At 37.6% G+C, this 16,039-nt stretch overlaps 1 protein-coding gene across 3 annotated transcripts in view; it reads right to left on the bottom strand.

Moving 5' to 3' along the window:
* Positions 1-16,039, bottom strand: part of LSAMP (limbic system associated membrane protein) — a 791,240-nt gene that overhangs the window by 19,097 nt on the left and 756,104 nt on the right. For 2 of the 3 annotated variants that reach the window (XM_007516306.3, XM_060198321.1), the window contains exon 7: positions 10,396-10,431. The exons of the other annotated variant lie outside the window; for it this stretch is intronic. In XM_007516306.3, the coding sequence (XP_007516368.1) occupies positions 10,396-10,431 (36 nt within the window). The remainder of the gene's footprint in view (positions 1-10,395; positions 10,432-16,039) is intronic. 3 annotated transcript variants of the gene reach the window in all.

Here is a 16,039-nt window from a genome sequence, read left to right as displayed (position 1 = left end):
TTCACTTTTCCTCTTTCACTTTTCCTCTTCCACTTTTCCTCTTCCTTGCAAACAAGAAATCGGAAGCTAGTACTGCAAATAAATAAATAAATAAAAAATAACAGGCTTGGTGGTGCACACCTGACTGAGCAAACATTGCCTTGTGCAAGGACTGGGATTCAAGTCCTGGTCCCCCATATGCAGGGGGAAGCTTCACAAGCAGTGAAGCAGTGCTGCATGTGTCTCTTTCTCTCCCTCTCTGTCTTATTCTCTTGTTTTCTGCCTTACCAAATAAAAATAAACAGGTAAAAGCTCTCTTCTTTTTAATTATACAGAGTTACTATTGAATCTTCCACAGTTCAACTCCATGGTTCCTATACTGCAGTATAGCTACTGGAATGCTTTGTCCCTCTCTTCTTTCTCCATTTTCTGTAGACTTTATTAACCTGGAAGCTTTCTCTGACTTCTAGGCTATGCAAGCCCCTACCCACTACCATTCTGTGCTCCTAAAACTATCACACAGGCGTCCTGAAATCGTGTTTTGTGATTGCTTAATCTCCTATGTGGACTGTATGATTTACTAACACAGAGGCATTGTTTGGATTATTTGCAGTCATTTGCAAAACTCAGAGTTTTGCATACAGAAAAGTACTCAGATGATATTGATTTATTTATTGACTGATTTTTGAATGAGTGAAATGAATAGTCAAAATATGATGTACTAGCAAATAAACCTAACCTATGCCAGGAGTTATTTTCACTACTCATTGAAATTGAAGTTTATTTGTGTTTGTAGTGCTTAGAAATCAAAAGAACAGAAAACAGAAACTCTACAGAGTAAAAGAAAGTGGAGAGTACAGCTAAATGTAAAACAAATAGCCACACTAAATTAATTTAATGAATTAAAGTAAGAGGGTTGCTCCTCTAGAGGAAGAATAAACTTTTAATCATGAGATCATTTCCTCTTTCTCAGCACTATTGACTAAGTCAATTTGACAAGAACTTACCTGGGTTCTGGAGTTCCAGGGAGGGAAACAGAACAAACCTGCCAAGTTACTCTCTAATTTCCAATTCAACAAAGAAAGTGAAAGCTGCTGTTTGGTTTTTTTCTTTCTTTCACTCATCCCTAACCCCCCCCCCCATTTCTGCTCTCCAGACATTCCCTGCTTCCAGTCATATAAAAATCTATATTAAATATTAAACAATTTTGAAAAACCAAATAACTTTACAATATAAAACATGGCTGGGAATGCTCAGTACTGTGTGGGCTATAGAATCTGGGGTGGCAAACAGAATGGCCAAACACTCTGCCATGGCATAGTTCTCTTCCAGTTATATGTTTATTTGTTTTCTAATCTCTGGGATGCTATTGAATCAGACAATGTTCTCTCAGGCACATAAAACAGTCATGCTCATTCTATACTGCAAGAGTGAGTAGTTTAGACAGAATCTTGGGGGTCGGGCAGTGGTGCAGTGGGTTAAGCGCATGTGGCACAAAGCACAAGGACTGTCGTAAGGATCCCGGTTCGAGCCCCCGGCTCCCCACCTGCAGGGGAGTCGCTTCACAGGCGGTGAAGCAGGTCTGCAGGTGTCTATCTTTCTCTCCCCCTCTCTGTCTTCCCCTCCTCTCTCCATTTCTCTCTGTCCTGTCCAACAACGAACAACATCAACAATGGCAATAATAATGGCTACAAGGAGGCTACAACAACAAGGGCAACAAGAGGGGTAAAAATGGCTTCCAGGAGCGGTGGATTCCTGGTGCAGGAATCCAGCCCAGCAATAACCCTGGAGGAAAAAAAAAGAATCTTTTTTTGTGTGTGTGAATAGAATGCACTGAGAGTTTTGTAGTTACAGTAAACATGCTATGTTAGTGATAATGTCTAGGTGTTAAAATATATGTATGTGTCACAGTGGTGTGGGAAGCATTTTCATTTACAATGAGAACAGTGAAAGCAAAGTAGTATAATCAACTATGGTAGTGCCCAGGGCCCAATTAGTTAGCATTATAAATGACTTGTAAGGTCTCTTCCCCTACTGATTTGTGGTGGATATAAGCTGATAATTCTCACTGGAGTCCTAGTGAGTGATCTGCTACTCCCATCATACATCTGGATATACACGGACACCTTAAATTGGAATTCTAAACTCATTATATCATGCTGTGTTCTTACTTGGCAGGTGTGTTTCTGCACAGCAGTATATGAGGAGAGATGCAAGGTGGGGCCACTTAAGCTTACTTTCCCCCCATGGTGATGCCTGTTTAATTTAATACCTACAAGTGACTTGTGATGATGAAAGACCATTGTGAGGCTAGAGTGACTATATAAGGGCAGTTGTTACTAAGGTTAATTTGTAACTTGCCTCTTCAGAAGTAGATGCCTTTGTGGTACTTGCATGGCTGGGCATCAATGTCTAGAAGTAGATCTTAATACAATCAAAACTTTTTCTTTGGTTTTATTTGAAGACTGTCAAAGTATAACTACACTGAATGCAAGATGAATATAGAAAAAAAAATTCTGTGGAGCAAAAGAAAGTTCAAAATACAGATATCAAAAATAAGAATTTCAGATAAGAAAGAGGGGCAGACTACGATTCAAATTTATACTTTGAGGAGACTATGAGGTGACATTTGTTAGGGGCTGACACTGCTTGATGTTTGAATTATTGGAATTTAAAAAATATTTTTATTTATTTTTTTATTGCACAGAGACAGAGAGAAATTGAGAGGAAAGGGGAAAATAGAGAGGGAAAGAGACAGAGAGATACTTGCAGCCCTGCTTCACCAATTGTGAAGCTTTTCCTCTGCAGGTGGGGACCAGGGGCTTGAACCTGGGTCTTTGTGCACTGTAATGTGTATGCTTAACCAGGTGCACCACCGCCTGGCCCTATGGAATATGAATATATATATATATGTATATATAAATATACATGTATATATATATATATATATATCTGACTCCCTCCTTTAAGAACTCTTATTCATGATTCTGAACCTAGACCCAAGTACCCACAGAGAGGACCCCCTGGGAGTTGGGTGGTAGCACAGCGGGTTAAATGCAGGTTGCACAAAGCACAAAGCACAAGGACTGATCTGAGTTTGAGCCCCAGACTCCCCATCTGCAGAGGAGTCGCTTCACAAGCAGTGAAGCAGGTCTGCAGGTGTCTATCTTTCTCTCACCCTCTCTGTCTTCCCTTCCTCTCTGCATCCTATACAACAATGACAGCAATAACAACAATGACAATAACCACAATGATAAACAAGGGCAACAAAAGGAAATAAGTAAATATTAAAAAAAGAAGAAAGGACCTGCTACCTGGTTATATCCAGCAATGCCACTTAAAGTGGACTGCTGCTAAGTGGTACACTGATGGAAACACCAAAAGCAAAGTACAGGGGAGCACTAGAGAGACCAGAAGGGGCTTGATAGGTCTTTTCTGCCCAACAAGATCTTGGTCTTCTCACCCTTTTGTGTAGCATACCAATATTTTCTGTCTTAAATCTTATAGAGCTCTTCTTTGGCAGCCTTATTATTAAACAAAAGACATGTCTGACAATTACTTAAACTTAATCCCCAAATGTAACTGTTATTTTGAGAGAGCCTTGCTTTCCATAAAGCTCACAGAAGAAAAAGAGTTCCCTCAAATTAAAATTTAGTAGGAGCTCGGCAAACAAATATTCATCTTCAAATCCCTGTTGGTTCCAGAAATCTAGACAGCAGAGTAGGACATAAGCACAGAGTGGTCAGCAAGGAAGACTGATTAGTGCAGGCAGATCTAGATTAAGAAACGAGAAAAGAGACACTAGGAAAATAACCTGGATGAAAATGTTTCTAACCCAGGGATTGACACTGTAGGGTTTTTGGCATTTAGCTTGAAGCAAAATTCAAATTTTGAGAGAGGTAGCACTTCCAAGCCTCTGTTAGACATTTAAATAGCTGTGTGAAAAAATGTCAGATTTACTCTTGCTAGCAAAATTTAACAGAGAGAGAATAAGAACTGTTTAGTAAACAGCAGAAGGAAGAACAGAGAGATGAGAAGTGTAAGACAGACAAGATGTCTACTATCAGTGCCTGTTAAAATAGTGTCTAAATCATTGGGCTGGGCCATCCATTATAGTTGAGTCTATATCATTGGATTGGCAAGAAAATTATTGATTCCAGGTGAAATACTGGCAGAATTATCCCACTTGGTTCCCAGTCACTAAGACCATTCAGGAGTTAGACTGTTATTCCAAGTAAAGGATTCAGTGGATGGTTTATCAGATATTAAAGTCTACTCTTAATTATTTTTATGTGTAATCATTAGGCACAGTGATTTAGCTGTAGATTTACATTGACATGCATTTCCAAGTTTTGCACAGCAGTGGAAAATCAGGCCTGTGTTTCTACCAGCTGCTAGGGTTAGGGAAGATGTATTTGAAAACTGAAACCCTCAGAGCTGGACAGTGGCACACTCAGGTGAGTGCACATGTTACCATGTGTAAGGACCTGGGTTCAAGTCCTTGATCCCCAGCTACAGTGGGGGGAGCTTCATAAGCAGTGAAGCAGTGCTGCAGGTGTCTCTCTTTCTATCTCACACTCTATCTCCTCCTCCCTTCTCAATTTCTCTTTATCCTATTAAATAACATAAATAATAACTACCAAAAGAATGTCTTCTTAAAAAGGACATTTTTAATTAAAAATAATATAATATCCTCTCTGAAATTTGCTATGTAGAGAAGAGAGTGGGAGGGTCCAGGTGGTGGCGGACCTGGTTGAGTGCACGTTACAAGGCACTAGGTCCCAGGTTTAAGCCCTTGGTCCCTACTTATAGGGGGAAAGCTTCACAAGTGGTTAAACAGGGCTGCAGGTGTCTTTCTGTCTCTCTTCCTCTCTATCTCCCCCTTCCCTCCTAATTTCTGGCTTTTTCTATCTAATAAATAAAGATAATAAGAAAAAAATTAAATAATATATATTTTTTTTTTAAGAAGAGAGTGGGTTTTTAGGCCAATGACTTAGAATGAGTCTGACAGACTGAAGTACATGACAGATGTGACACACAATAAGAAACTATGCAACTGTGGATCCTCTTAAAACATTTCCTTATGCCACTCATAAAATAATGGCAAATCTTTAATTTTTAAAATTTAGTGTTAGGAAACAATGTGAACATTTCAGAATTCACTAGAATCCATAATACATCAAACTGTAGTGAAGCCATATGGAACTTTTAGGTAGCAAATATTTGGGCAGCACAATACAAGTATGTCTCTCAGTATCAGTACTTTTAAAGCTAGAATGATCATTTAATCTTTAGTGTGCTTTGTAGGAATTTGAAGATTTCACTTTATTATTTAAACTTCAAGGGAAATTCGAGGGACTTAAAGATCTCATTTATATATTACTTAAAACACCATTTTGAGCTTGTGGGCATGAAAAATACATTTTCTTTCCCATTTCACAGTTGGAAAAACTGGATTAAAGAGAACAATGCTAGTAATTATCCATGATTAATAGAGGTGTATGTAAATCAGCCTGAATAAGTGTGTGAAATTAGATGTGCTAATGGCAGATAGCTCAGCTCATGTTTTAAAAAGATGAATGCTTTCATATAAATCTTTCCATGAATTGGGTATATATCTCTGTGTACTGAGTGTATTTGGAAACGGACTTTGTCAATGTATACAGACATTAAGATAACCGAGAATTGTGTATTCTAAGCATTATAATATAAAATTGGATGAGTTTTTAAAGTTTATTGAATACAGGGAGTTGGGCGGTAGTGCAGTGGGTTAAGCACAGGTGGTGTAAAGTTCAAGGACTGGCATAAGGATCCTGGTCGGAGCCTCTGGCTCCCCACCTGCAGGGAAGTCACTTCACAAGGCTTCTCTCCCCTCTTGATTTCTCTCTGTCCTATCCAACAAGGACAACAAAAATAACTACAACAATAAAAAATATCAAGGGCAACAAAAGGAAATAAACAAATATTTAAAAATTATTGCATACATCTTTAGTGAACATAAATGGATACCTAATCTATTTATAATGTACTACAATTTTATACATATGCCTACTTGTAGTAAGGGGTAGACGAATTTAAATATACTTGGATAATTAAAAAGTGTGGGGGAAAAAGGTGCATATTAGTTTTCAGGACTGAGACCCATTGAGGTAATGCACATGCAAGACCCCTTAAGAGTTCTATTTGTACAGGAGGCATCCACTATCTATCTTAGCTATTAGGATTACTATCATTACTACTACGACTATACAAGTTAAAACTATTGTTATCAAAGAAGGTGAAATGAAGCCATTTCATATTGATAGTTAGGATAATACCCTGCAGAAAATAAGTTAATTTATAGGGATTATCAAGTCATATTCATAGTGTAGGATATATTTTGGGGTTTGTCTTCATTTTATTGCATACCAGATCAGTCTAATTTTGAGAACCTATTCTTGGAGTGTCAATATGGACAGGTGTCCTTTATCCTCTTTTCATAGAATCTGTCTGTTTAGACACAGGTCTGCCCACAGCAACACCAGTCACACTCTAGGAGGAAATTTGCCAGGCAGACTTGAGATTTCTGTAAGCTTGGTTTGTTTGCAGATTGGATTTTCATTTTTATAACTTTAATTTGGGGGGGGTTGTTTTGCTTTCAAACAGAGTTTTAGACAGCTGTATTAATCATGCAAACCCAGCCATGTGCAGTGTGTTTTATCAATGGAAAAACAGGAACTGAATGGCAAGCAGCTGTGAACAAACCCAGTCACTGCAAAGCCTGAACCTGGAAGATAATCTCAACATTTCCCAAACCCACTTGCCACACAGGGTTAGTGAATAGAAAGGCTGTTCACTTGGGATAAATAATCAGATGGGAGGCAAACAAGTGAGACACATTCTAGGATGTCTTTTTTTTTTCCTTTTTTTAAGTGGCAGTGATGGGGTGCATTGGATTGACCTTCTCGTGGTGGTGCATCCCATGAGTACCCATTTATTGGGGAAACTGACGATCCTTCCTAGCCGACTGAATCCACATAGATCCCAGTCACTTTTAAAGCCAGTAACAAGCAGACATCAGGCTCAACCTGACGCTGTTGACTGGCTACGGAAGAAGGGCAAACGCTAGAAGAAGTGGCAGTGATCAGAGATGAGTTGATTGAGCCTGGAGAGCCCCAAGTTCAAGGAAATTCTTCAGTTGATGGTGATGAAAACAAAGGACTGTCCTTGTCCTTTCTCTTCTTTCCCTTCATTTCTACTTTTCTGGGGCTAGTTTTGTCACCTTAATCCAAACCTTTCTAGAAGCTCTTTATCTAAAGGACTGTAAACAAGTGAGCTTATGGGAAGGGGAGAAGAGCAGTGTTGTCATTTCCTAGAACTCAGAGGCCTCTGGAAATAATTTGAATCTAACCAAGTGAAAAAGATTTCCTCAAACATGAACAACCATTTTATAATTCAGTGGATTTTCTGCAGCAATATAGTCAGAAGTAGTTATGCAAATATATGTAATTCAGAATAAATAAACCTGAATTAAAATTAATGGGAAAAAACACCTATCAGAAAAAGATCAAGAATGGAACACTATTTATATCTTTGAAACAGGAAAGCACAGTGATTTTTTTCCTTGAAGGTTTGCTTTTAGCAGAAATGGAAAGGACATTGGAAAAAGTTCTGATTAGCCACAGACAATACAAATTATCCTTTGGTGTAATTCCAGTATTACTATTATCATTGCAGAAAATCAAGCAATATGATGAAGGAAACCCAAGGGAAATACATTTGATTTATTGAGCCTTGTTTTGTTTAATCACAGCTTGAAGGGGTTTAGAACTGCATTCCTGCTGTGACTCTGCTGTTTATCCCCAGCCGGCTTGATGAGCCATGCAGAGTGGAGGAGGAGGGAGACCTTCCAATGAGAGATATTAACAGTGAAGCAACTGAAATTAAACATGTATTCTGTTCCTGAAAATAGGAGGGAAAGTTCTCTTTTCTACATAGGCAGAGAGCAAAGGACATCTGGAACTTTCTCCTACTTTCAAGACATTTTAAGAAAATTAATTGGTTCAGAATTCTTCAGTCTATTTACATCAGCCAATTGCTTACAGACATCTTAATATATCAGGATTGAAATGTAGGATTTAATATAGATGATGATAATATATATATATATATATATATATATGTGTGTGTGTGTGTGCGCGCTTTAATTAAATAAAAGTGTTCTTGTGCTATAGTTAAGACTACAGTAAGTCAGGCAGTCTTTTCATAGATATTTGGGTATTAAAGTGACACTATATACAAAGAGTTAATGATTCCATATGTTAGTATCCCCCCCCCATTCCCTACTTTATTTCACATGCCATCTCATTAGAAGAAAGAGGAGAAAGGAATTTTATCTGTAGAAATGTTAAGACCTTGTTAAGAACCAGGAAATTAAGAGGGTACCATCTTTCTGTATCAACCTCTCACCAGCTTATCCCAAGTTTCCATGAACAGCATTTCAATTTATAAAGCAGAAATCCAAAGTATTAGTAGTAAAATAAACTCTATTCTCTAAAGCTAGTGGATCTAAGGAAGCTATCTACAATCTATCTATAACAGAAAATCAAATAAGGGCCATTCTCCAATCAACAATTCAATTTGTGGGAAAACATCAAGTTCAGCACAATCCCACATGCTCCATCCCTACTCCAGACTGCTTTTCAATATCCAACAGCTGTCCTTTGTGAACAGTGTCTGGCTTCATTTTGTACAGTGTTACACATGTCATAGAATGTGATCAGATAAAGCATTGAGCTTGTGGCTGCAGAATTGCCCTCACAAAGGAAACCTAGAGTCAGAGTGACACTGTACAGAGCTCATCTTAGATGGAGCATGACCTCTTTCAAAGTGTGATTCATTGAGATGAATGTATATGTGCATATTTGCCACATCAAGATATTTGCAAGATGGTAACATGATAAAATGGTGTCAATCTTTGCAGCAATACTAGAAGATGAATGCCTTAAAATAATTGTGGCATGTCAAGAATTCAAAATGGGATATTTTCCATGAACACTAAGTTTTATGTCAAGTCTAAAAAACAGGCACATTTTAACAGTCCTATTTTTAGTGGCTGGGGTAAGAAACAGATTTCATTAATGTTTAAGGGAAGAATTTTATTCAACAGAGTTATTCTAAAAATAATTTGGACTCTCCTTAAAATTTAAGGATAGTTCTCTTATGAAGTTGTCTAGCTGATTCTTGAAACTTTGAAAAACCTCATTTCAAATATAATTAAAATAAGTTTGCATATATGTGAATATATGCATATGCAAAACATTACATTATTGACACTATGAACCTTTACTCCCAGTTCTGGCCTAATTTTTAGTTTGTTAATAAAAGTGTTAATAAAACATGGTCCATCTTCGAACTTATAAAGCAGCATCTCTCTGTACCTTTAATTCTCATCACATTTCCTTCATAATGTTTATTATAATCTTGTTTAATTGGATTTATTTTTTTCTACACTAGACCCCCACATGGTCTACTTTCCATTTTTTTCTCAGGTCTTTGAGTGTTATTTGCAAATCACTTTTCTGTAATTTAATTTCAATGGTAGGTTGGTTTCATTTCAGTTTTTTTTGTGTGTGTGTATGCGTGCTGTCTTAATTTTATTTGCCAATTTGCTTTTAAATAGCCGTAAGCTAGAAGGTTAGGGTTGTATCTTGCATATAAATATGATTCAAGAGGAAAAATTAATTTGAATGTGAAGAAAGTTTATGAAAAGGAATACAAAATGACAGCTTTTTTAAAATTTATGTTTTCTAAAGTAGTTATGCTTTACAAGAAAAGGCCTTAAGTTGGTCAAGATTTTAATAAAAAATAATGTCCTTGTAAACTGGTATGTTCAACATTGGTAGTGGATAAGATCATTTTTACAAATAATACTAGTGACTTCAGACTCAGATTGTATAAGTATTCGGATGTGAGAGAGGTCAGATGACTCATATTTTTATGAACTGAAGAATTTCACTGGCTGTATGTTCACAATAACCTGCCATACATACTGAGTGAAGAAAATGTTGGTTTCTGAGGCTAGCATTGGCTTCCCAGTGAAGGACTGACCAACTTGAAGTTAGGTCAGGTGACAGACTTTGTCACAAGTGTATCTACAAACAAGGGCAGTTGTTTATTTATTTATGTATTAGTTTTACCAGAGCTCTGCTCAGCTCTGGCTTATAGTGATGTAAAGGGTGAACCTGGGATCTTGGAGCCTCAGGCATTAGAATCTGTTTGCATAATCATTATGCTAGCTCCCCTACCCAGCAGATCATTTTCTTTGATATGTGGGGTTTGTGAATGAATCCTCCCCACTTTTGTGTATTTTGCTCATTATAGATGATGGAGAATGACCCAGTAACAAAGCTACAGTGATAAAAAAATCATACTGACCTTGAATGGGGTGGGGGATTGTGGGTAAAACACGCTCTAAAGTGGAAAAAATAGTAAGCATCATGGAGAGTTTATATTTATCTTACTCATGTTTGTTAAACAGTTATAACACAGATGAATTCCCATGCTTATAGGATTGTATCTCTTATAGTGTCTATTTTTAGTGGTTAAGGGGGTGGCACCGTGGAGTAAGTGTTGGACTCTCAAGCATTAAGTCCTGAATTCCATCCTGGGTAGCACATGTACCAGAGTGATGTTTGGTTCTTTCTCTCCTTCTCTCTCTCTCTTCCTCTCCTATCCCTCTCATTAATACATAAAATATTTTTTAAAAATGTAGAGTACATACATAAGTGTCTACCCTCCCCACCCCCTGTTGAGCACTGATCAGCTCTGGTTTATGGTGGTGCAAGCAACTGAACCTGGGACTTCAAAGCCTCAGGCATGAGTCTCTCTGCATAACCATTATGCTATCTTCCCGCCTCCTCACCCCCATAAGTATCTATTCTTGGTGTGAGAAAATTACCACAGAATTTACATATTTTTTGGAAGGGTTGACAGTGTTTATATTAGCAGGTGATCAAATTTGGTGTTGGTTCTGGTCTCTTTAACTCAAGACAGATGGACTTAAGGATTTATAAGTGAAAGACTCACTTCTGCTCCCCAAGCTCTATAATTCTTATCAACTTTAGCCACGCATCTGGAAAATTTATTTTAGGAAATACTAATTCAACTTTTCCCTCAAGTTTTTACTTTCATATTACAGCTACCAGAGCAAGAGTAATGCCAAGGTAATAAGTTCCTTGGCATGATCTAATTTTTTTTTAAGTTTCTTTCTTAATCCTGCTCTCTTGTTATAATACAATATCAACTGAAATTAAATCAAAATGGCTTGATGATACACCTATTGAGTAGTAAGTGCTTTTTTTTAACAGTAAGGTCTTAGCATATGTTTTCTTCCTAAGTCCATTCCCAAAGTACTGACCATAAATTAAGCATTCTGAAAAAAAATATCTAGGTTTTAAGGCACTCTCACACTATCAAAACCCCAGGTTGAATTCTAGATCCTTCTCTGAGGTGCTTTCAGGATGTGGAATGATGCATTAAGAAGAGGAGACATTACTTGCTACCCCTCAAACTCTTTACTGTAATTTAATTATCACATTTCTACATTATTCTTAGCCACTTGGTGTAATAAAAAAATAGAAATCAAGGTCATCAAAAACCAAAAACCATAAACATAAAAGCATAAGTGTCTATTCAAATCTGATTGACCTGTCAGTTTATACCAAACACTGCAGAATAGCATTTGCATGATCCTGGGGTGCTCAGTCCATCTGCTTGGCAGAAAGTTATACCTTAAATGCCAAACTTCCTAAGTGTATTAAGATGGAACAAGTCAATAATAACCCAGTGGATAATTGTGTCTTAGTTACACAAGTGTCAAATATAAAAATAGTTTAAACCTCCACTGGTTATTTGCAACTAAGTCTCCAGCTTTGAAAATAAATAGCTAAACTGCTTTCAGCATTTATTTAGCAGTTGGAGACCACTGTCCCATACTGTACTCTATCTATTGCACTTTATTTTTAGTATTACTATTATTATTCAGATTGTTTAAATGACTCAGCTTAATATTTTCTCATCACACTGTTCACAGTTGGGTAAGTGCTCTCTGCCCTCATTTCCACAAGACCATTTATATTGCTAGAGTATTTTACCCACACTCCTTCACTGTTTCCCAGCTTGTTATTACCTTCTTAACTCCACCCTGTTATCATCATCTTAGCCCTATTACACACCCTTACTTATTCTCCTTCTTTTAATTCTAGTCTACAAATGTATCATTCCTTTGATGCGTTCCTTATACTAGCTTTTTTATCCTTATCCTTTCATCATTATTCGGCTGCATTGTATAGTTTAAGCCATAGTTTGCAGGGTCCCGTAGGAGTGCAAAGTGATTATTACTTAAAATGAAATTCTCCAACTTTCAGTATTCAAAAGTGTGTATGTATGTGTGTGGGGTAAACCTTTGTGCTTTGTCTTCTTGTTGGTAATGCTCACAAAGGTCAACATACCTTAGCAACTGATTGGGAGGCTTTAGGAACAGAAGTCAAAGCTAGACTGCAGTCTTTATTACATGAGGTAACCATTACCAATTCTTTGAAACACTAAGCTTTGGTTTCTTATCTTCTACACAGGGAGGAGCGTAGCGACTGGATGAATTCTGCTAGGAAACCATAAGAAACCACTAACTGGATGTTCACACTTCACAGGAAAACTTCTGAACAAAAAGTACCTAAGTGATAAACGTTGGACCCAGGGGTAGGTATGGAAGTGATTTATTAGTTCCGATATGATTTTTTATTTTCCAATGGGTGTTGTAGATGTTGAAGCATGTTTCTGAAATTCCACATATATGAAGCCTGTTTTTGAAACTGAAACTAGTTCCAGTGCCCACCTAATTCCTATTGTATCTGCAGAGAGCCTTTCTATGGAGTTTACAGCCACCATAATGCATTGTGTTCACATAGCTACTCAAATTGTCTTATCATGTGGCTTCCAGAATGGACTGCTTTAAAAGCTTTGCTAAACCTTAACTAGAATCATCAAATAGTATATATTTAAACACTCATCTCATGAGAGAGTAATTCAAAACAGCTGTTAAATAGGGAGGCATGCCCTCATGTTAGGGGCTCTCTCCATTTCAGATTGCTTAAATAGTTCTTTGAAATTTAATCAAGTATGGTAATGGTCTTTTAAAATTAAAGAGAATATTTAAAAACCTCCTACACACTGACGTGCTATGGCTCAGTGTTTATTTCTTTGTATTTTATTCTTCTGTATGAGTACAAAGGTAATTAAGTATAAGGTAATTAAGAAGACTGCCCTTTAACATGAGAGAGTTATCACCTTGTAACTTCAAGCACTGACTCTAGTTTGGAATATTATTTCAGAATCTTACCATGCCAAAGCTATGTGAGAAAAGTTTAAATAATCTAGTGGACCCAGTCTTGTAGCTGATAATGGAAATGGAAGTGGAAAGTGGTAGAAGCAATGCTTCTGGCTGGGAAGGAGTATAATTATATCAGTAGAAAGGCCTCACTAAACAGAAAAATGAGAAAGAAATGAGATGTCTCCTTACCTCCAAACTGCATACATCTGTTATCACTTCCTCACAGATATACAAATCTGGATCATGTGTTGGGCTAGAGGCTGGACTTGGAAATAGATTATACAACTTTAAGCCCTGTTAGTCCTACTTAGTTGCACCAATTACTTAACACCTTTGAGTAGTACCTAGTTGGATTATTCTAATATTAAAATGAGATTTGACACATGAAATGCTCAGGACATGTGTAGAACAGGTAAGGGATCCTTTGATAAGAAGTGATGACATTGGGGGCTGGGTGGAGGCACACCCACTTAAGTGCATGTGTTACCATGTATAAGGACCTGGGTTCTAGCTCTTGTTCCCTACCTGCAGGGGAAATGCTTCGTGAGCAGTAAAGCAAGACTACAGATGTCTCTCTCTCTCTCTTTCTCCTCCAGTTCTCCCAAGTTCTCTCTGTCCTATCCATTAATTTAAAAAAAATTAAGAGGAAATGATGATATTTAAATTATCACCCTATTATTCCTATCCATTTTTAAATTTCATTTATCTTTTTTAAAATTTTTAAATATTTATTTATTTATTTTCCCTTTTGTTGCCCTTGTTGTTTTTTATTGTTGCTGTAGCTATTGTTGTTGTTGTCGTTGTTGAATAGGACCAAGAGAAATGGAGAGAAGAGGGAAAGACAGAGAGAGGAAGAGAAAGATAGACAACCGCAGACCTGCTTCACCACCTGTGAAGTGACTCCCCTGCAGGTGGGGAGCTGGGGGCTCATTTATCCTTTATTTACTGGATAGATACAGAGAAAAATCGAGAGGGAAAGGAGAAAAGATATAGATATATAGAGAAAGACTCCTACAGCACTTCACTCCTCATGAAGCTTTTCCCCCTGCAGGTGGGGACTGGGTGTTTGAACCTGGGTCCTTGCATATTGAAATTATTAACTAGGTATACCACTGTCCAGCCCCCTATATTAATTGTTTTTAAAGTAACTAAATATAGACACCAAAAGCAAAACCAGTTTCCTTTATGGGCACATCACAGTTACCAGTGTAGAAATAGGAAATAGAAAATGTGCTATATTTCCCCTCATGGAGAAACTTCTTTGAGTATCACGAGTAGACTAATACTTCAATATGGATGAGGTAAATTTCTCCTTCTGACAAATGCCAAGGAACTGACTCCTTATCTTGACACATTATACCATTAGATAAACATATTCAGAAAAATTATATAAAATAGCACTTCGCCCAGGATGAAGAAAGAATATATAGATCCTTGACAAACAATGCTAGGATGTGTGGAGAACAAGGCTAATGAGAAAGAAATGGCTTCCATTGGCTTAGGTAAAACAGAATACAAATACTATGTGACCTTGCAATCTCATTCGATATTTGGACTTCCTTGGTAATTGATATTTGCATAGAGAGTAGATAAATGCATGTATGCTGTTTGCATGTGGGGGAGGACAAGGGGTATCAGTGACCGCCAACTGACACTAAGTCAAAAGTCAGCCCAGGTCCCTGTGGTGGACACACAAAAAAATGTGCTGACATGTCAGCAAGGATGGATGATTGTGATCTCTTCAGGGGAACTGGCTCTGAATTTCTACCTGCTTCTGTCTCTGGCTGGCAGCAGCTTGCCAGCTGCCCCCTCTGCTCTGGCCCAGCTGGGTCAGCAGAGCACCCCGCAGCCCACACAGTGCTCTCTGACAGACCATAGCCACCCCTCCTATACATCTCTGCCCTCTTGACCTGGTTCTCTGGAAAAACATCCTCACCAACAGTGTCTTAATTCTGCCCATTAAACACATCTCTGAATCTAAGTGATGAACAATCTGCTCAAACATGTACTTTCCTTTTTAAAATGATTTCCTTTTATCCTCTCCTTCTCCTTCCTTGCCCTTCTTTTTCTCAGAGGATGAGGGAGATTGAATATAGAAGAGGAGGGGAAAAGAGAAAGAAGGACAAGGAAGGAATACTCAATCTTCTTCATCCTCAGTTGATTCTGTGTGTGTGTGTGTGTGTGTGTGTGTGTGTGTGTGTACATGCAGGTGTGCACATGTACTGTAGACACACTACCCTGGGGACTATTGAAGCTGTTCTACAGAGAGTAGTGTGAACCCACTGGGAAGTAGTACTTTGTTAATCACTGCACTCTGCTCTTCACCAGTCTAGAACTGACTTCTGTGAACTCTGGGACAATATAGTTATAATATACTAGTCCAAATCCTTGATTCTCACTTTATAAATAGAAATTCTGTAATCTTCATGCTATTTTTTAGTTTTACTGGGTGGAGTACTGTACATGGACTTCTGTGAGCATGGCAGTGGCTTCTGCACTAGGCTTAATATCACCTTTCATCACAACTAGCCTGTTTTATCTCTCTTCATCTCCTTTTTCTATCTATAGGTATAATTTTATTTATTTTTTAAAAAAATATATCTTTACTACACAATTCTGGGTGAGATAGAAAGGAAAAATACATCAATGCAAATGGACATTTTCTTGCTTTTTCGAATGAACCCAATGACT

The sequence above is a fragment of the Erinaceus europaeus genome, chromosome 9 (genome assembly GCF_950295315.1).
Source record: "Erinaceus europaeus chromosome 9, mEriEur2.1, whole genome shotgun sequence".
NCBI lineage: Eukaryota > Metazoa > Chordata > Mammalia > Eulipotyphla > Erinaceidae > Erinaceus > Erinaceus europaeus.
Note: the sequence above shows the minus strand (reverse complement) of the source record. Positions and strands in the feature narration are given on the sequence as shown.